The sequence below is a fragment of the Silurus aristotelis genome, assembly GCF_946808225.1.
Source record: "Silurus aristotelis genome assembly, chromosome: 19".
NCBI classification, from domain to species: domain Eukaryota; kingdom Metazoa; phylum Chordata; class Actinopteri; order Siluriformes; family Siluridae; genus Silurus; species Silurus aristotelis.
Genome location: NC_139592.1, coordinates 8,460,665 through 8,481,441, shown reverse-complemented (window position 1 = coordinate 8,481,441; position 20,777 = coordinate 8,460,665). Strand labels below are relative to the sequence as shown.

General features: G+C 40.1%; 1 protein-coding gene across 12 annotated transcripts in view; it reads right to left on the bottom strand.

Moving 5' to 3' along the window:
* The window catches only part of agrn (agrin), a 253,929-nt gene that overhangs the window by 31,415 nt on the left and 201,737 nt on the right, over positions 1 to 20,777 (bottom strand). For 7 of the 12 annotated variants that reach the window (XR_014538003.1, XR_014538004.1, XR_014538005.1 and 4 more), the window contains 6 exons: positions 18,287 to 18,411; positions 18,014 to 18,119; positions 9,329 to 9,667; positions 6,975 to 7,100; positions 4,675 to 4,802; positions 2,391 to 2,505 (listed from right to left, as the gene is read on the bottom strand). Coding sequence is in view for 9 of the 12 variants with exons in the window: in XM_083569679.1 (XP_083425805.1) it covers positions 2,391 to 2,505; positions 4,675 to 4,802; positions 6,975 to 7,100; positions 9,329 to 9,667; positions 18,014 to 18,119; positions 18,287 to 18,411 (939 nt within the window). In the remaining 3 variants the exon portion in view is untranslated. Of the gene's footprint in view, positions 1 to 2,390; positions 2,506 to 4,674; positions 4,803 to 6,974; positions 7,101 to 9,328; positions 9,668 to 18,013; positions 18,120 to 18,286; positions 18,416 to 20,777 lie in introns of all 12 variants that reach the window. The other 5 variants (XM_083569686.1, XM_083569678.1, XM_083569681.1 and 2 more) reach the window with 1 other exon arrangement.

Sequence of the window (20,777 nt, the reverse complement as noted above, 5' to 3'; positions counted from 1 at the left end):
ATTTTTTTTCCCCACCCTCCAGTAGTGAAACGAGACACTTTAATGACACACGGGGCCGAGTGGGAATTGATGATCCTGAGCAATCAGAAGTAAAATCACCTTGCTGAGAGCATTCTCGCTGGACACCCAACATGCCAACAAAACCGATACAACGCATTGGTTTATATATATACATTAAAATACCAATTTCCACCATGCGCCGCTGAATTATATATGCTTTAATGCACATGAGAGGCTTTTTTGTGCTTTTTTTTTTTTTTTTTAAGTCCTTGCCAAAGGCACACTTTTCACTGAGCACTGACGGATTTATCATGTGCTTCGAGTAGAGGAGATGACTGCATCGCTTAAAGTGATAAGAGGCACTTCACAAATAACACACAACTAGCTTAAAAAAAGCTAAGGGAGAGAGAGAGAGCGAGAGAGAGAAAGAGAGAGAGAGAGAGAGAGAGAGAGAGAGAGAGAGAGAGAGAGAGAGAGAGAAAGAAAGAAAACGTGTCTCTATAGGAAGAGATGGAATAATTATACTGGCGAAATATTGTGTAGTCGCTTCACGCAGACCTCTTCAAAGCACAGATATGCGCACACAAGGTTAGCTCGAGTTACGCACCAGAAAGATCCATTTCCACATCGCAATTTAAATGTAGATGTTTTACATTAACAATGAGCTGTTACAATGCTGCTTTGCATAGTCTAAAGCTTGTCTAATTACCAAAGCTGCTTACACACCACCGCAAATCATGACACTTTTCAGCGTATAATAATATTTATGCTGCAAACCAGTAACAGGGAACTGTTTTTCTATTGCTTCTACTGCCGTGGCTCCTCTCGTCCTACGGTTCTGCATGATTTATCTTGATGCTCTAATTCTGCTCGAAGCCTTTGCACTCGTGACTCACTTTCTGCTGCTGGAGATGTTCCCTCATGGATATCCCAATGTATTTGTACTTTTCAAAAAGGTTGTGGCCAAGTCTGGCCTGTTGTTTTTCTTTTTTCAAATGGTCCCTTGATTTTATGCTGCATCATCATAAGTTTGACGAAAAAAAAGAAAAAGATTTCTTGAATCAATCCATATTTTCTGATCCATTTTTGAAACCTTATAGGCATGTGTTTGTGTGAAGACTAGGTGGTTTGGACATTTTTACACACACCATATATATATATATACATACAGTATATTCATTAATATTTACATTTATTCCCTTTAGCACATTTTCATGATTCATCACTGCATTTTTTTATTGTTGTAATAATGTTCAGTACTATTTTACATGGAGTGTTATGTTTTTTTTTTTTTTTTTTTTTTTTTTTTTATCCATTTAAAAAACTATTGGTTGATTAATCGGTTATCGGCAAGTATGATCCAACCTAGCTATAAGTATCTGTAAAATCCACTACTGGTTGACCTTTGAACATCACCAACTTAAACCTTGTTCCAACATGACAGAATAAATATAGTATTTTTTCAGCAGTCTGTATTTTTGATTCCTTGACAAAAAAACGAGTGCGGAGCTGAAGGTGGCAGAGTTGAAGATGCGGAGACTTACAACGAGGTTTTAAAGACGAGGTGAGAGAGGTGCGATTAAGTTGGTTTGGTCATGTGCAGAAAAGAAACATGGGGTATATCGGGAGGAAAAGGGTGAGGGATAACATGCAGATGGTTGGTTTAAAAGAAGCAGATGTAGAGGACAGGGGGGGTATGGAGTCGGATTTTCCGCTATGGTGACCCCCCTAACAAGAGCAGCCTGTATTTTTATCCCATTTTTTTTCTTCTTGAATTTGTTATTTGTTTTTTTAATTGTTTGTTTGAAGACAAAGTTTTATGAACTCTTGGGGAAAAAAAAACAAAAAAACAATATGGAACTTTTTTACTTGCATAAATGTAAACACTAAATCAATAACTCAGACCACAAATCAATATACCAGGAAGGAAAACAGTGCTTTCTTCAAAAGGTCCATAATTTCTATCGCAATTTTACAATCAAGGGCATGCGTTTGTGTTTGAATAAGACATGGTGTAAATTCTACTATCCTGTCTCGGGCATTATGCTTGTGTAAAAGTAAACACTAGTCACCAACACAGACAACATGCTCCTAATAACCATTCTTCTATTCTCTGATTTATAATCCAACTTATCTGCTGTCATACAAAAGGTTTAATTTTAAGTCAGATTTTTCTCAAGGCTTCTTGTTCATGTTGTCTCTTAGAGTTCCTATCACTGTCACCTTAAGCTTCCTCTAAAGACCGAAATGTAAATCTGGATTTATATAAAGCTGCTTTGTGACTGTTTACTCTTAGAAGCACTGCACGAATAAAATCAAACCCATGACATAAAAGGACTGCACATAGGTTTATAGTTTTAATAAGAAGCTTGAGCTCTGTGCTACATTACCTGGGTCAAAGTGAGCTTCTATTATAGCCATGATGGAGTTGCTGGGAGCCAGATTTTTCACTCGGACACTTTGGAAGTCCTTCCTTACATCAGACTTGCGGAACAACTCGTTAAGCTACGAAGAAGTAAAAAAAAAAGAAAAGAAAAGAAAAGAAAGACATGTCTGCAGTCAATAAAAGGTCTATTTTTTGTTGAGAGCACATTCCTCCTCCCAGCTGTCAGTGGGAAATAGCAGAAAACTGAACTGGGTCTAGGTGCACAAACTGACATTTAAAGGCAGAGCAAAAGTAATTACATGAACACATTTCAGGGAGCAGCAGTAAATGTCATGTGACTAACATCTCGCCCGTCCAGATTATTTCGGCTTCTGTCGCATAATTTTGTAAGTGCATCTTGTTTCCATCTCCGTGAAACACTAGCATGTGTCAGTAAACATTTGACTCACCGATACTTCTGGGGCTGGAATGAATAACTAAAGCATTCTGACTACGCTGACCTGATCATGCATGCGATTATGATACACTCAAGAATTTGGAGATGTTTCTTTTAACTTAGAAACCCTGTAGAGTTGAAAAGAGCTTGTGCTGTAATCACAAAGATTTTCCCGTGTCCTTCTGACTTAATAACAGTAACATTCTCCTGCTACTGTTTTACTTTCTTTCAGTTCCGCTGTAGAAAACAAATCGCAGTTTCCTACCAACACTGATCACCCTGTACAACAATTCACCACTGTGCCAGGACATTATTGTGCACTCAAGCCTCTTTCTAACATACACACATTCGACATATGCTACATTTTTCCACTGGGTTGCATTCTGCCTACTGCACTGATGCTAATCATCATGTTATTGCACTCTGCAACTGTACGACTGTAGTCGTTTTCTTGATCACAGTCACTCTGTCACATCCATAGTTTGGTACCTGCTGTTTTGCATTGTTTGTACTATACATTACACCAATTATTCAGCTTTCCTGGGGGTAATACTCCAGTACTGCACTGACACACAGCAAAATTAGTCATTGGAGCAAGTGAAAAGATCTTATAGTCAAACCATTCATATTCATATTTTATATAAAATTACAATAAACCAAATATGGGATGATTAAACCTATTTCTGGACATTATCACTCATTTCAACATATTTACACACCTTATATATTTACAAAGCACTCAGGGGACTATAAAGCTAAACACACTCTATTACCAACACTACATTCATCTATCTATCTATCTATCTATCTATCTATCTATCTATCTATCTATCTATCTATCTATCTATCTATCTATCTGTCTGTCTGTCTGTCTGTCTGTCTGTCTGTCTGTCTGTCTGTCTGTCTGTCTGTCTGTCTGTCTGTCTGTCTGATAGTATACAGTAATAGAAAAGTAACAATTTATATACCCTCTATCTTGTGCTATCAAGAACATAATGAGTTTCCATTTGAATCTGATTCCCATCAAGATTTTCTCCTTATGTCTTCTTGGAGAATCGCATTGCTGCTTCAATCTCTGAATTTCCATGTAAGCTTTAGCTATCAATCAATCAATCAATCAGTCTGTCTGTCTGTCTGTCTGTCTGTCTGTCTGTCTGTCTGTCTGTCTGTCTGTTAATCCATCTCGTAGTATACAGTAATAGAAGAGTAACACTTTATATTCCCTCTATTATGTAGGTTTTTCATACAACTTTTGCCTCTTGCTTGCACAATAAACATCTTTAGTTCTATAAAGCTTTGTTGTAAGATTATATATTCTGAAAAATGTTACACAAATAAGATTGAATGCAAAACATGCATTTAAAATAGAATTCAGATAAAAGTATAAATGCAATTTGTGCTCCACTTAATGTCTTCCAGCTGAAACTGGAAATTAAGATCCATCCTTACAAAAGTTTTTGGTGTTTGTAGTAACAATTTTAATTCTTTCAGTTAAACACAAAAAACTAAAAAAAGGACAAGGAAGTTCCTAGTAAAGATTAAGAACAGCTTCGGTTAGACATTCTCTTGTGTTTAAATCATGCTCCAATTCTTCAAATGTATCTTATACGAGTATTTCAGAATTTGTCTTTTATGGTCATGTTTGGAATATTTTTTAGCTGCCTCTAGGCATCTATTATAGTTTAATAACTGCCCAGTAACTTCCCCTAGGCTTTAATTATAAGTAAATACCATGTCAGCTCTACTCACTCCCTAAGGGGATATGTCAAAATTCTGGTCTGTAGCATCTATACATAGATATTAGGTTGGAAAACAACATGCTTTTCATTTAACCGATTGTATCGATACTCACGGCTCCCTCGATGCTGCGCGCTGTCTCACCAAACAGCTCTGACTTCGGGTCGTCCAACTCTGGTGTGTAAAATATTTCCTGACCTTCTACCTGGTCCAGGTGCATGAAGCCAGTAAAGCGCATGGTGGCTGTGTGGGGAAAGTGGACAAAAGGCATATTTAGAAGCTTAGAATTTAAACATGTCTCATGGACGGCTTTGCCCTGCTACATAATGGACACAGTGCCAGTCTGCAGGTTAGTGATGAAGCTGCTGTAGTTAGTCAGGGGTGTGTGTTGGGTCCGCTGTTGGTTTTGGGGGTTTGGTGAGTGGAAAGTATGGACAGGGGAGGTGGACATGACGGGGCTGAATTTTTACCAGTCTTGTCCCAGAACTTGTCAGAGGCATGAAGGACTGCATAGAGAAGAATTCGTTAGACAGCAACGCTGACACACACACACACACACACACACACACACACACACACACACACACACACACACACACACACACACACACACACACACACACACCAGCATGCACATCACTTAGTTTAGATTGAAAATGAAAAAGATTTAATAATGCTCTTTCGTTGAAGGAGCCCTTTAATGGAGGTCATTGCTCAGGTTATTGAAACTATACCTCAGCGCAGAGCTGACAGCGGTAAGTGAAACGAGAGGTCCCGTCATTGTGCGCCATTCAAGGGGAAATAAATAATAAATAAACCTCGCATTGCGTCTGAACGAGAAGGAGAGCCCGGGAGAGATCCAGTGTTCTGTATACTGTGTAATCAGCTGAACAAATTGGCCAAATCAATCACGCTTGCTGGGCTTCAGCTTGGCTCAGACTGGGATGAGTGCTACTATGATTATCGTGAAAGATAGCTGTAATTGTCTCTCAATCCCAGGCATGTGTGAGTGACAAAAGCTGGTTAAAATTGCATGATAAGGGCCTTCGCCACCTTTTATCTGATGGGAATTTTGGGGGAGGGATAAAAAACCTAAGAATATTTGCTTTTTTTTTTTTTTTTTTTTTTTTTTGCAAATGAATCGATCAGATTATGAATCTGTAACATTTGCGGACAGGAGTTTCTTACTGACAGAAACTGCACCATGGGCCTTAAATTAGAAGAGCGAAATTCCCTGTCACGTCTTATTTCGGGTCGTCGTTAATAATTTTCCAAGTAGCGCATATTAGAACTGACAGTCCCGTTTTCATTACGAGTGCAGTGGGTGTGGTAAATCGAATTCTGCGCCGAGTTAAACTTCATTTGCGCTGCCTCTGTAAACGAATACCTAACTCAATATCTCTTTTGACATAACCACAGGAGTGGGATTTCATTATTTAAACATCACTGTATCTATTATAACTTAGTTACATCGTTGCTCAGGCTGGCGACCTCTCTACTGATGCAGGCTGGACAAGGTTGGAAATATTAACATAGCGATCAAGCAGTCGCTGGGGGTGGGGGGTGGATTGTACTCGTTCTGTTCTGAGATGACGAAGGCAGTGTTATCACCCCTTCTCTGTTTGACTTACAATCAAAGTGGCATGTTACTGATGCATGGCAAGCGGTTAAAAGACCTCAGTGTTGATAGATATATCCAGGGAATAAGCGAACACCTGAGCTGCCGTTTCCATATAAACAAACACAAAGCATCTACCTGCCTCTTGCTGCCTAGTTGATATTAATTGCGTGCTACTGCGAGTAATACTGTGGGCATATCCATAAAATAGATATTGGAAGAAGAGTGTGTTGGCGCGTTTGCTTGTGATCTATCGCCTCCTAAAGTGCGCTGTGTAAAAATAATTTTTCTTTCCTGTTCACACTTCTGCCACATGACTTGTGATTTCTGCCTACTAGTTTTTTGTTTTGTTTTGTTTTCGTGACCAGCACAGCATGGCTTGGTAACAAATCTGCACCCTTGGCTTGTCCTAGGTGATAGTCTGAGTGTGTTGGATTTTTATCACATAACACTACCAGGGAAAGACTTCCTGACTGCTGGACCTGCTATGATTCATCTTAATGCTCTACTTCAGCTTGGAGATGCTGTTCTAGATGGCTGAACACATGGACACCTGAAAGGTAGAATAAACCTCTCTAGACGCTGTTGATTTTCTACTGGTGCTGTCATTAAAAATTGTGTTCCCTCGTTGTCTTTGAGGTTTTCCTTGCCACTCTTTTGCTTCTGGCTTTCTTATAAGGAACCTCAAGCTGCATCCATATTTGACTGAATGGAGATTTCATTCAGGAGGTCATCAGCTGGTGAGGAATGACGTAAAAGGCGGAGATGGTGCAATTATCTGAGTCAGAGGTACTTACACGGGCAGTTGGTTCCATCTGGGGTGACAGCAACGGTCTTGCCATCAGGGCAGCAACCGAAAGGTGTGTTATCACAGGACGAACGTTCTTCACCTGTAGGGAAAGTGGTGGCTGCTACAGTGGTACCTGCAGGAAGACATGACGTGTCCATCCATAACAGAACATATCACAGCGATTCATTTGCTAGGAAACTGTTTCCCTATGTCTTTCATTATAAACAAAACAAAACAAACAAACAAAAAAACACTTCATGACTGAAAGCAACTTGCTACAACTGGCGTTTAAAGGTCATTTAGAAAGAGTGAAGATGCTTTACTGTGGAATCGCTCCTGATTATCTGAGCAGCGTCTTGGCTAGGCTGTCAAAGATCTGATTTGATGTCTTAATTAGAATCGAACGGATAAAAAGAGTGGAAAAAAGAAATGCCGTCGTTTACTGTCCTGGATATTAAAATTCGGAGCAAGTCGTCTGCGCGATATCAGTGTTAAACCATCTAAAGAAGTCTAAAGGCTAGTAAGAATTATGCAGAGGTCAAAGTCTAAAGTTTTTATTTTCTTTTTTTTACATATATTCAACTTGTCACGTAGCTCGCAACGCTAGAACACTAACAATGACTTGTCTCAAGTCTGGTAGCTACAGCTGCCGGGTTCTACAGTATGTGGCACAGATTACTCCTGATGGGTTGAGGAAAAACAACTCCCTCTCACCCGAACAAGCCATAAAGCTGTCAGCAGGGAGATGTTCAAGGACTCGGTGAGCATGAGTGAAGCAGTGAGCGACAGCGAGAAACAGCGCAAGAGCGTGTAGTGGAAAATGACATTTGGCACGAAGCAGGAGAACGGCCCTGGGCTTACATTCACCACCATTTCATACTGATTTATGAGCCTCTGCTTCTGGAACATGGGGGGAAAAACATTAACCCTCACAATGCCTTGGCAATTGGACCTCTGGGAGGCAAGAGGGCACCATTAAGAGACCCCAGCATACGTCCAATAGTAAACAAGCTGCGTGTCAAAGGTCGCTCCAGTCCAGCAGGCCTTCTGAAACTTTTTTGTTTATCTCAACAAAGTCTTTTTGGTGGTGTTGAAATGTTCTATTTACTCGTGTACTATATGTCAGAATAGCCATTTTCTTTGCCTTTTACTGTCAAAGTTACCATAACAACTAGAAGCATGAGAGTTCTGTCAATTAGATAATGCTGGGTTGAGTGTCTTCACTTCGGTATTTTAATCTCCTTGCTTTAATATGACAATCGATGCAAAACATTAAATAAAAATAATAATAATATTAGTTACTTTACTATTATTAAATATATTATTAAATATTTATTGATTTAGTAATTATTTGATAAAAATACATTTATATGAATTTTATTTTTTATTCTTTTTTGATTTTTATATTTTTATTTTATATTAATTAATATTTTAATTAAAAATACATTCTTGTTGTAAAGTTCCAATAGAATATATAACTTCCTTGGACTAGGCTTTTGCACACTGGCTTTTTTCACGGTTTAAACGCACGTATTCCAGGATTTCCGCTGAAAAAGATTGTGTTTAGTCTACCATTTAACTGATTACTAAACAAATTTTCCACCTGTTTCATTCAAATCGAAATTTTACGTGGAACTGATGACACTTGCTGATGCATATACTGCATTAAAGTTTGGATTCCCACTCACACAGCAGGCTGATATCTGATTATCAGACCAACAAATAAGAAGAGGACAATATCTGGACCTTCTCACTGTCGAATTTCATCGTTCAGCCAGTCAAAAACATACAATGAGCTGACTTGAGGTTCACAGACCTATTGATGGCTTTGAAAGAAAGAAAGAAAGAAAAAAAAAAACAGCTGAAAAACTTCACAAGCACAGAGGAGTGGAATAACAGCAAATGGATTATGGGCTTTGTTGGAGAGAGCTGACACACAGTCCCCCTAGATACAGGCTGTAATTTTCATGCATTCTAATGTTTAGCCATGGCTCCTGCATGCTGCTCTCTGTCAACATTTTTTGTGTGCAGTACAAAAAGTCTATGGTCATGCAGAGACCACCGGCGACTGGGCTGCATCTTAAACACCCTTTCCGTGATTTCTTTATTATATATTTTTTTTACAGGTAGGCTGTAATTTACTATGAAATTATATCAAATAGTTTTTAAAAAGTCAAGCAGAGGGCATTCAAATGAATAAAGTTATTTCAAATCGCATTCAACTGAATTACCATACGTATGTAATTACATTCCATGACTCTTTCACCGTAACCCTGACATCACCCTCACCCCCCACCCCCCATGTTTTCTGCTGCAGGATAATGGGAAATGTAGTGAGAGGTAGTGAGAGGTCAATATTACCGACAGGCTCGTCTCCGCTCGCTTCCAATGTGCTACCCTCGGTGTCGTCATCTCCACTGGGCTCCCCACTGCCTGAATCCTCAAAGCCGGAGGAGGGTGATGGGGAGCGGGGTGGATAGTGAGGAGTGGTGGTGGGGCTGTGGGTGGGGAAAGGCGTGGATGACTCCAGGGCCGGAGGTAAACCTTCCACTACAGACTTATCCGCCGCCGTCTCGTCGTAGTCGAATGGGGTGGTGGTGAGGCCATGGTGTGTCGGGGTGACCTTGACGGGTGCAGTGGGAGTGGCGTGTGGAGTGATGGCCAGGGGGGTGGGGTTGACCCCCAGCTCAGAGATGGATTCTGGGAGAAAGCAGGAATGGATTGATGGGTAAGCAAAGATGGAAATGCTTCTAGAGCTCCCCTATGATTTCCTACACTCATTTTGGCTCTAATCTGTTTCCTTTTATTTCCTTCCTTGCTCAGAATGGCTCCCTGCAGAGGCGTCCTAATCCTGAGCTCCATCATGAATGCATTGAAGATTGCTATTCAAAATCAGCTGGGCAGGAAAAAGAAAGTGAATAAACCCAGTCCCACCTGCAAAAAGCATCATGTTTCAATTAGGTCATTTAGGCTTCATTGAGTCCAAACACCTGAACTCTCTGCAGAATAGCTTTGAAACCCAGCCAGGCAGCACAAGAGCCAGAAGCTAGTCTTATTCAGGCACTGACAGGACAATACCACACTGAATGCTGTTTCCAGGCTATTAACTAAGGATTTTGGAAATGGGTTCTACATTGCTAAATCAATTACCACACGTTAAAATCGGTAGGTATAGTGGCACGACCCAGAGAGATGATGAATCTGGGGAAAATATGGTTGATTTTAAGCAAATGAGGATCAGATGTTGTAATGACAGATGTGCATTGATTGAAAAAAGTACCCTGGATCCTAAGGTAAAACTAATTTTTCATGCACCTCATATGTAGGTCTCAGTTTTGTGGTCCAAACAAATCTTGATTCACTGTACTAGAGGTTTCTGTATAAAATGACTTTTGATTATGAATCTTTCCGTCTCTGGGAGCTTTTATATATGCAGTGTTTATTCCATTTCAAACAAACAGTGGAGCTTGTTTGGGCAGGTGAGAACACAATGTCCGGTTTGAGAGCGTCACAACGAGATGGTCTTGCTATGGTTAGAAACACATTAAATTCAAATGCAGTGAGAAAGCAATTTTCAATTTTTTTTCGAGACCACAAATCTGACCCCCACTTTAGGAAATGCAGACACAAACATGTTGCATCTTGAGTCTATGGATTGTGGGTAAATTATTCTGTAAATCCCTCACCAGGAGCAAACCTGAGCTGTATGAAGTACTTAAGGAATGGGATGTGTTCAAGATATTTGGACTCATTGTGTAAATAACACTAGAAAATCAACAGTGGACGCTTATACAAAATATAACATCCACCATGCCCACCAATAAGCTAGCTGTTCAGATATATATATATATATATATATATATATATATATATAGATAGATAGATAGATAGATAGATAGATAGATAGATAGATAGATAGATAGATAGATAGATAGATAGATAGATAGATAGATAGATCTTTATTGCTATTGTTGCATAGTACACATTGAACAGCAACAAAATGTTTGTCATCTACCACAAGCAAATAGTAGCAACTGTGCAAATTGACATGTGCAGATAAATATGCAAATATATATGTACAGCATGTAATGTATATATGTAATATTATATATATATATGTATATAATATGTATAAATATATATACAATCATTTATTAAGTCATATTTCTAAGTACTCAGGTAATTTTTGTGATCTCTTGTTTGTCTGTGTCTATCGCTGTATTTCTAAACAACAAATGAAATTGTTTGATCGTTCATATTCATCCGGCCATTTCACTCAGACAACAGTTGTTGTTTTTTTTGTTAATTATGTGTGCTGTGAATTGAATCTACAAATTTAAATTTGATCTCATAGTTAAGAGTCAGAATTAGGCTTAACTCAAGAGCATCCCTTCTGGCATTATTGGAATACTGCAGTTTAATTAAAGCAGTCAGTCTATAAGGCAGAATCTGAAATCCTGGCTGCAAGCAGAGTTACTCCACAGGATTTCCTCAGCCATTAGATCAGAAAGTGGCATACGGCGAAATAAAAGAACGTACTGAACTGACTCCTAGATGCTGTCTTATATATAAAAACCGGCAAGGGCAAATAACTTTATTATAAGTGCTCTTGAACAGAACATTATGAATGGCCTGGCTTATACTTCAGTCTGCAGTGCACCTGAACTGGTCTGTGTGTGTGTGTGTGTGTGTGTGTGTGTGTGTGTGTGTGTGTGTGTGTGTGTATGTGTATGTGTATGTGTGTATATATATATATATATATATATATATATATATATATATATATATATATATATATATATATATATATATATATATATATATATATATACAGTGGGTACGGAAAGTATTCAGACCCCCTTAAATTTTTCACTCTTTGTTATATTGCAGCCATTTGCTAAAATCATTTAAGTTCATTCTTCTTCCTCATGAATGTACACACAGCTCCCCATATTGACAGAAAAACACAGAATTGTTAACATTGTTGCAGATTTATTAAAAAAGAAAAACTGAAATATCACATGGTCCTAAGTATTCAGACCCTTTGCTGTGACACTCAAATATTTAACTCAGGTGCTTTCCATTTCTTCTGATCATCCTTGCGATGGTTCTACACCTTCATTTGAGTCCAGCTGTGTTTGATTATACTGATTGGACTTGATTAGGAAAGCCACACACCTGTCTATATAAGACCTTCCAAATCACAATGCATGTCAGAGCAAATGAGAATCATGAGGTCAAAGGAACTGCCTGAAGAGCTCAGAGACAGAATTGTGGCAAGGCACAGATCTGGCCAAGGTTACAAAAAGATTTCTGCTGCACTTAAGGTTCCTAAGAGCACAGTGGCCTCCATAATCCTCAAATGGAAGACGTTTGGGACGACCAGAACCCTTTCTAGAGCTGGCCGTCCGGCCAAACTGAGCTATCGGGGGAGAAGAGCCTTGGTGAGAGAGGTAAAGAAGAACCCAAAGATCACTGTGGCTGAGCTCCAGAGATGCAGTCGGGAGATGGGAGAAAGTTGTAGAAAGTCAACCATCACTGCAGCCCTCCACCAGTCGGGGCTTTATGGCAGAGTGGCCCGACGGAAGCCTCTCCTTAGTGTAAGACACATGAAAGCCTGCATGGAGTTTGCTAAAAAAACACCTGAAGGACTCCAAGATGGTGAGAAATAAGATTCTCTGGTCTGATGAGACCAAAAAAGAACTTTTTGGCCTTAATTCTAAGCGGTATGTGTGGAGAAAACCAGGCACTGCTCATCACCTGTCCAATACAGTCCCAACAGTGAAGCATGGTGGTGGCACCATCATGCTGTGGGAGTGTTTTTCAGCTGCAGGGACAGGACGACTGGTTGCAATCGAGGGAAAGATGAATGCGGCCAAGTACAGGGATATCCTGGACAAAAACCTTCTCCAGAGTGCTCTGGACCTCAGACTGGGCCGAAGGTTTACCTTCCAACAAGACAATGACCCTAAGCACACAGCTAAAATAACGAAGGAGTGGCTTCACAACAACTCCGTGACTGTTCTTGAATGGCCCAGCCAGAGCCCTGACTTAAACCCAATTGAGCATCTCTGGAGAGACCTAAAAATGGCTGTCCACCAACGTTTACCATCCAACCTGACAGAACTGGAGAGGACCTGCAAGGAGGAATGGCAGAGGATCCCCAAATCCAGGTGTGAAAGACACGTTGCATCTTTCACAAAAAGACTCCTGGCTGTATTAGATCAAAAGGGGGCTTCTACTAAATACTGAGCAAAGGGTCTGAATACTTAGGACCATGTGATATTTCAGTTTTTCTTTTTTAATAAATCTGCAACAATGTCAACAATTCTGTGTTTTTCTGTCAGTATGGGGTGCTATGTGTACATTCATGAGGAAGAAGAATGAACCTAAATGATTTTAGCAAATGGCTGCAATATAACAAAGAGTGAAAGATTTAAGGGGGTCTGAAAACTTTCCGTACCCACTGTATATATATATATATATATATATATATATATATATATATATATATATATATATATATATATATATATATATATATATATATATATATATATGTGTGTGTGTGTGCGCATGAGAGTGTGTATCTGTGGATATGAATTATATATAGAGAAAAGTTGTGCTCCTGTAGGTTCGCTTTAATCACACCCAGCTCGAGTGCCTAGCGATAAATGATTGATATAAATGGAGCAGAAATTTGAGGTTTAGCTCCAGCTTCAAAGCCAACACACACACACACACACACACACACACACACACACACACACACACACACACAACGGTCTGCCGAAGGAGAACTGTCGCTCAGAAACAGAGAAAAAGAGCGCCGGGTCTGTAGAGATGATGCCATTAAGTGACACAAGAGCTTTCTGCGAAGCACAAGTACTCTCCAATGGAAGCGATAAACACAATAAGTGCGGCACAGGGGAATTACGGTGCACTGCGGAGAGCACGGGATCTGTGGAGACACACAGCCATGACAATAGTGTCCCTTGTGAACAATCACACCGTACTTAATGTAGATCGTGATGCCATGCGTGAAAAAAAAAGAGAGAAAAAAAGACAGACTTTTAAACTGCATGCTAATCACCACTATTTTTAGTAATTAGCCGCCGAGGTGTGAAACTCCGCAGCTCACAGGAATAGTATTTATCTGACAGCTCCTGTCAGCTTGTCTGGAGAGTGGAGCGAGTCGGTGCAGTTGCTATCGGTGTGTGTGTGTGTGTGTGTGTGTGTGTGTGTGTGTGTGTGTGTGTGTCATGGCATACACTGGTTTTCCCCTCACTGAAACTTGCCATTCAGAGGCCTAGACTTCACTTCATGTTCAGTCACAGAAAAAGAGGACATGTGTGATGTGTGGCTTCTATTACACACATATATACACACACACACACACACACACACACACACACACACACACACACACACACACACACACACACAAACACACACACACAATGTGCACCGGCCGTAAAGAAGGCCTGAAAACTAGCAGGTCAGTGGAAGCATAGCTTAATCATGTTTAATGCTCCATTTGATTTTCCGCCAGGAACGCAGCAATATTAAAAGAAAAATCTTTAGCTGCTTCAGATATAGTTATCTTTTAAAGGAGGTTATTAGGATGGTATTTTGTCTCCCCCCCCACTGAAGGGTGCAATGAAAGAGAGACTAAGAAAGAGTGAAAGAAATTGAGGGTGATTCATAAAATAAGAAAGGAGTAGAATAAAAAAAATAAAATGCATTGGGCCAGAATTAGAAAAATCAGGGCTACCACTGAGATAAAGCGAAGCCCATGCCATATGCTGGTGTACACGTTGCCAGATTGACACAAAATGTACAGGTGATGACACCATATTCAAGCAAAAAAAAATAATACCAGGACTTCAATGGTCACAGAGCTAAAAGTTCCTCGAGCACTCGAGTAAGCTGAAAGGGCACCAAAGAGCATTCTTCATTCTGTTAGCAGCATGACCTACTCACATAGCAGGCTTTTCTCTCTCTCTCACACACACACACACACACACACACACACACACACACACACACACACACACACACACACACACACACACACACACTCCTTTAATGACACTGATGTCAATTGTTCATGATGGTATGAGTTCAGTGGCATGTGAGAGACCAGGGAAAAGAGATGGGCTAAAGAAGAAAAAAAAAACAAGGATAGAAAGAAACAAAGAGGGGAAAAGCGTTTGCGCTAATTCCCACTCAGTCACACGTGAAATGAGCTTGTGAGTCGGCCCTCCAGCTCAGGGCTGAGGAGCAGTTGGAGGTCTGTATTCTACGGCTCAAATTAATAACAGCCACTGTTGGTGCTCTGTCCCCAGGCTGGGCGACTACGGCGGCCTTTTTTTCTTTTTTCCCTCCGAGAACTACAAAAAGGTATACGTGGCATGGATTGCAGGGAGGCTCGGATTTTAAACCAGAATATACATATATTTTTTAAAATACAATAAAAAAAGTGCTAGGACTGTAAAAAATTAAAATAAATGAATAAATAAAGGAGCAAAATAATGCGTATCGGTCATAGCTGTGAACCATGAACAATATTATGGCTACACGATACCAGCTGGAGCCCCGGCAGAAGACGAGCGTGCAAAGCCAAAATGGCAGCAATGCAGGGCTCCTGCAGGTGGATAATTCAGGTGATGTGTGCGTGTACATGTTTGTGTGTGATTTCGGGCACGAGAGCCTGGGCATGCTAGAGAAGCCAGCAGCTGGCACTACCCCGTCACACATGCTGCCTGCTTCAGTGCCTGTCTCCGAGCAGGTCCCTGTAGAGAGCCTTCTGACGCAGGCTGCCATTCTGCTCTTCACGCGTTGCCAGCACGAGACGCACCGACCTCGGCCCGCAGCCAGAAATCTCTCTCTCCATAGCGAGGAAAAGAAAGATAAGGAACGAAAAAGAGGAAGGACCATGAAGGGGTGCAGCGGCAAGCATGTTTTCTCGCACACGCTGTGCTCGGGACTTCCTCCCTCGATCCACACACGAGTGGTGCGAACCAAAACCTGCCAAAATGTCGCCTACTATCAGGGGATTCAAAGACTCAGGTTTGGAACCATGCAGCAGCTAGCTATCTACAGCAGAGCATCTGGAAGCCAGTCTCCTGATCCCCTGAACCAATCACTCTCACACACACACACACACACACACACACACTAATGCACGCAATAATGCACAACATGCACTTCTACATAGATAACACACACACACAAACACACTGGAGGCTTTAGTTATTATTTGCTATGGAGTTCACCACAGCAGACTAGCAGAGAGCCTGAGCAGGAAAACAGCGTTATAACAAGTTATAACTGTTGTGCATTTGTGTGTGTGAGGAAGAAAAAGGGAAAAAAGAGAGAGAGAGAGAGAGAGAGAGAGAGAGAGAGAGAGAGGGAGAGAGAGAGAGAGAGAGAGAGAGAGAGAGAGGGGGAGAGAGAGAGGGAGAGAGAGAGAGAGAGAGAGAGAGAGAGAGAGAGATTGAATGTATTCAATTAAAAGTTTCCAAAATTCAATACCTCATTTCAGACTGCTGTGGCGAATCATTAATATACGCCAAAAAGACTTTAACTAGTAGAAATTCATCCCTACTACCATTCTATTTTTAGGTGCATACTCCCTCTATCTGTTATTCTCTGTTTGTTGTATGTTGAACTTACAATTTTAAAGAAATAATGACTAATCAAAAGCTTGAATAGCCAAGTGAAGGATTGTAAACTCCCCCCTCCCCCAATACTCCATCCCCTCAGTTCATTACAATAAAAAAAACATTGTACTTGTGAGATGCTATGCTCAGCTTCGTCTGTGCTGTTTTTGCTCAATTTTAAGTTCATGTGATTTCTGGATTGCCCGTCACAACCACACGTTTGTGCAAGGTCACGCCTTACAAGGCTCCGTCAACATCTCACCAATCAGATGCTGTCATGTTAAGGTCAGCGGTGGCTGAGAGATGGGTTTTACAGTAGAAAAAAAAAAACAGTGGTTCAAAAGATTCTAATAGGAAATAGAATATTAGATTTTTAATATTCAATTGTCCGATTGTTAATTATTCGTTAATTCGATTATATTAGGTATTTAATATTCGCAACAATATTACAATTGATTTCTGAATACACCACAAAATTCCAGAAAACATCTTGCATAAAATATTCGCTGTGTCTATGCTAGCAAGCAGAGTACACTATATAGACAAATGTTTGTGGAGACCTGACCATTAGATTTGTATGTACTTTCTGAACATCCCATTCCACATTTAGTCCCTGTTAGAATAACCTCCACTTTTCTGGAAAGATGTTCCAATGGATTATAGAGATTTGTGCTTATTAAGTCATAAGGGTAAATAAAGTAGGTACTGATGTAGTTGAGGTAAGGAGGCCTGGGGTTCAGTCAGAGTTCCAATTCATCCCAAAGGTGTTCAATAGGGTTGAAGTCAGAACTCTATACTCAAGTTCTTCTACTCCATGTAAACTATATGTTCATGAAGCTTGCTTTGTGCAAGGAAGTCTGTCATGCTGGAACAAGTTTGGGTCTTATGGAATTCCTATACTGTACAACAAGCTGTATGGTAACATTTTGGGGAAGAACCGCATATGGATGGAAAGGGCAGGTGTCCCAATACTTTTGGCCCTATAATACATACTTTATCGGTTCTTCTATATGATGTCATATTTACAATGATTTGTTCTATTGATTTATTGACAGGGAACCGTTTACATCTCATCTTGACCATCACTTACACCTACTACTTGTTCTGAAATCAAATTCTGAACAAAGACTGGATTATACCTACTTGAATTATTTATCACGCCATAATTTTTTACTTTAATAAAAGTCGCTAATTATACATGATTTTCAAAATATATATTTTTTTAATTAAGAAATTTGGCTACTCTGGATAATAAATGTTATGCTGGGGGGGGTAATCGATGAGCTTGAAATAGTGTGTGTGTGTGTGTGTGTGTGTGTGTGTGTGTGTGTGTGTGTGTGTATGATATGAGCTGGTTAAGTAACCTTTAGATCAGTCCCACCTTTGCACTGGCCTAAGTGCTTCACAGTAATTTCCTTATGCTGTCGACAGGCAATAGTCCTCAAATGGCAATAGTCAGCATATGTCACATGGTCCGTTCCACAGACCTGTCCACACACACACACACACACACACACACACACACACACACACACACACACACACACACACACACACACACACACACACACACACACACAGAGTTAATACGCCCAAGTGAACGCAACCAACACCAATCCCAGATGTTATTTTATGCAATGCTGAAACTGCAAACCTTGGTCTTGTTTGTTTCCTCGCAGTCAGGAGACGGACACTCGCAGTGTATATACCCGTTCTCCTCCACACAAGACGATCCGTAGAGGCACTGCAGCTCGGCACAGGACAATAATGTCTGGGGACCTGCGGCAAACCCAAAAGCATTCACTTCTAAGGAATTCTTGCTAATGAACGAATGAGTGATTAGTTCATTTTCATTCTCAAGAAGATTTATTCTAGACATAAATGTAGGAAGTGTCATTCGTACAGGTTTGTTTACACACAATATACAAATGGTTCTTTATACGGCTCTTCGGTTGCACTGTACCCAATTTAGAAACAACATGTGGTAGTTTGGGTGGGGGGGGGGGGGGAGACTTAAAACTTAGCTGTGGATGGATTCATTTGGCAAATAAACAAACCCAAAAAAAAAACCCTAACAATAGGATTTGCCCCCAAAGATCTCTGCCTTTCTCCCACTTTTTCACAAACGCCCCTGATTTAATCAAAATAACCAACAATGGAAATGTTTTTTATTTACTTCTAAATCACATATTTCTGCAAAGATTATATTGAGCAAAGAGATCAGTTTAGCAAATGCAGTCACTCTGCATAAAGATCTCCATAACCTTGCTAACTAAGTGTTTGATCTCTTGACACACTGAACATCAAGATATGATCAATTTGCTAAATATCTATAATAGCATTTTATGCTGTTTTTCTATTTTTTTGGAAGGTCACCAGAATTTAATGAGCTAGAACTTGTACTTGACAAACATGCATAACAAAAAAAAACATCCTGACCATATATATAATACAAAATGCCTACTACTTGAGGACTTTTCCTAGGTCAGTACACAAATAGTAATAACCTTTTACTGTTTTGATTACCATTTACTTAATGATGAATCCTTGTGCTTCCTTTTTGCTTTTTAATCAACCATAAAGAGGTCATGTGTGTGTAAATATACACCGATCAGGCATAACATTATGAGATTATAACATCATGAGCGGTGAAGTGATCTACACTATTTATCTCTTTATTATGGCACCTGTTAGTGGGTGGTGCTGTATATGTTACGCAGAAAGTGATCATTTTATCCTCAAAGTTGATGTGTTAGAAGCAGGAAAAATGGGCAAGTGTAAGGATTTGAGCGAGTTTGGCAACCAAATTGTGATGTCTAGACGACTGGGTCAGGGCATCTCCAAAACTGCAGCTCTGGTGGGATTTTCCCGGTCTGCAGTGGTCAGTATCTATCAAAAGTGGTCAAAGGAAGGAACAGTGGTGAACCGGTGACAGGGTCATGGATGGCCGAGGCTCATTGATGCACGTGGAGAGCAAAGGCTGACCCGTGTGGTCAGATTCAACAGACCAGCTCCTGTAGTTTAAACTGCTGAAGAAGTTACTGCTGTTGAAGTTATGCCTTTTGAGTATATATGTATTTTGATGTAGGTGGGGTGCTTATATTCCAATCAGCTATAACATTAAATCTACCTATAGTTAGTGTGAATAGCCTGGATTACATATTTACAGACATCAAACATTTGCTGTGATTTTTTTTTAAGGACCTGTCTAATAGGTGAGTTAAAGTGGAAATGTGAACAGTGAAAGCCACATGATGTGACTATATATATACATCTGAGTGACTTTAACAAGGGCTTCATTTGTAAAGGCTGAATGACTGGATCAGGGCATTTGCAAAACAGCAGTTCTTGTGCAGGGGGTCCCGGTTTGCAGTGATTCCTTCCTCCAAAAACTGGTCCTTGGATTGCAAAATGTTTCTGTTTGCAACCCATCAACTCTGAGAACTGAATGTTTACTTATCTGTTTACTAAATCAGAGTAAACTATATGCGCAAAACATTTGTATGTGCTTTTTAAAAATCCCATTCCACATTTATTCCTCAGTACTATAATATTAACACAGGAGCGGAATGCTGGAATGCTTGTTATTCTGAAACAGATTTGTGTCTCACTTAAAGTGAAGGGAAAATTTCATGCGACTGCATGCAAAATCCTTTATCTTATATCATGTGCCTCCATTTTTGTGGTGACAGTTTGAAGAAGAACCACATACGAATGGAAAAATAAGGTGTACCTTTCCATATGCACAGAGCTTAGAATTCTACTCATGTGCATCTTAGTGTTTTCTTCACCACAACATTGACTTTTAAACTCCAGACAGTCTCAGGGCCTGAAAAAACCTTGCTAATGTCTGATTTCTGATGAATCCATTATTCTAAATAGATTACTCCGGCCCTGCCGTTAATGCCCTCTGTGTCTTTCCCTTTGCAGGCTCGCAATGTTGTATGCACGGCTGTACTGTCTTCTAACAAACGAATTTGCCCGAGCTAAAACCCAAAACCGTCAGCCTAATAATTTCACCTCACGCTCACAGGCTTGCACATTACAGGGACAATTAAGGACGCGAACTTTGAACTCTTTTGGCGCCAATCTGCAGCAGGAGGTTTTCATGCGGGCTCTCTCTTCTCGCCTTTCATGTAAGTGCT